The sequence below is a fragment of the Buceros rhinoceros genome, unplaced genomic scaffold, assembly GCF_000710305.1.
Source record: "Buceros rhinoceros silvestris isolate BGI_N320 unplaced genomic scaffold, ASM71030v1 scaffold40142, whole genome shotgun sequence".
Taxonomy (NCBI): domain Eukaryota; kingdom Metazoa; phylum Chordata; class Aves; order Bucerotiformes; family Bucerotidae; genus Buceros; species Buceros rhinoceros.
Window position 1 is genome coordinate 1 of NW_010399070.1, and position 366 is coordinate 366.

The 366-nt window shown below is 63.7% G+C and overlaps 1 protein-coding gene across 1 annotated transcript in view; it reads left to right on the forward strand.

Annotated features, from left to right (window-relative positions):
* The first annotated feature begins 227 nt into the window (after positions 1 to 227).
* Positions 228 to 366, forward strand: part of STARD4 (StAR-related lipid transfer (START) domain containing 4) — a 5,953-nt gene continuing 5,814 nt past the window's right edge. Inside the window, exon 1 of the mRNA XM_010131332.1 lies at positions 228 to 345. Coding sequence (XP_010129634.1) covers positions 238 to 345 — 108 coding nt within the window. The 5' untranslated portion in view covers positions 228 to 237. The remainder of the gene's footprint in view (positions 346 to 366) is intronic.

The following is a 366-nucleotide window of genomic DNA, read 5'->3' on the forward strand; positions in this document are numbered from 1 at the left end:
CGTGGGGGCGGCCGCGCCGAGGGCCCCCGACAGCTGCCTGCTGTCATCCGAACCAAGCGGGGGGATGCGTGAGTGTGCGCGGAGCGGGGCGCTGGCGGGGCAGGGCTGGGCTGTCGGCTTTCTGTGCTCAGAAGTGCGTGGATTTAAATGAGTTGTGCTGCTGTCGACGTCCCTGGTGTCGCCTCGTGTGGTGATGCGTGTGTGTGTAATGGAAACCTTTACGCAGGAGGAAAGCAAATGGATCCGCTGCCGAATTCAGCACCCCTGGCTACTAAACTGCGAAACACTCTGATTCAGTACCACAGCATCGGCGACAGCGAATGGCGGGGGGGGGGGGAAAAACGGGCAGAGGCGGGGCGGGGCTCC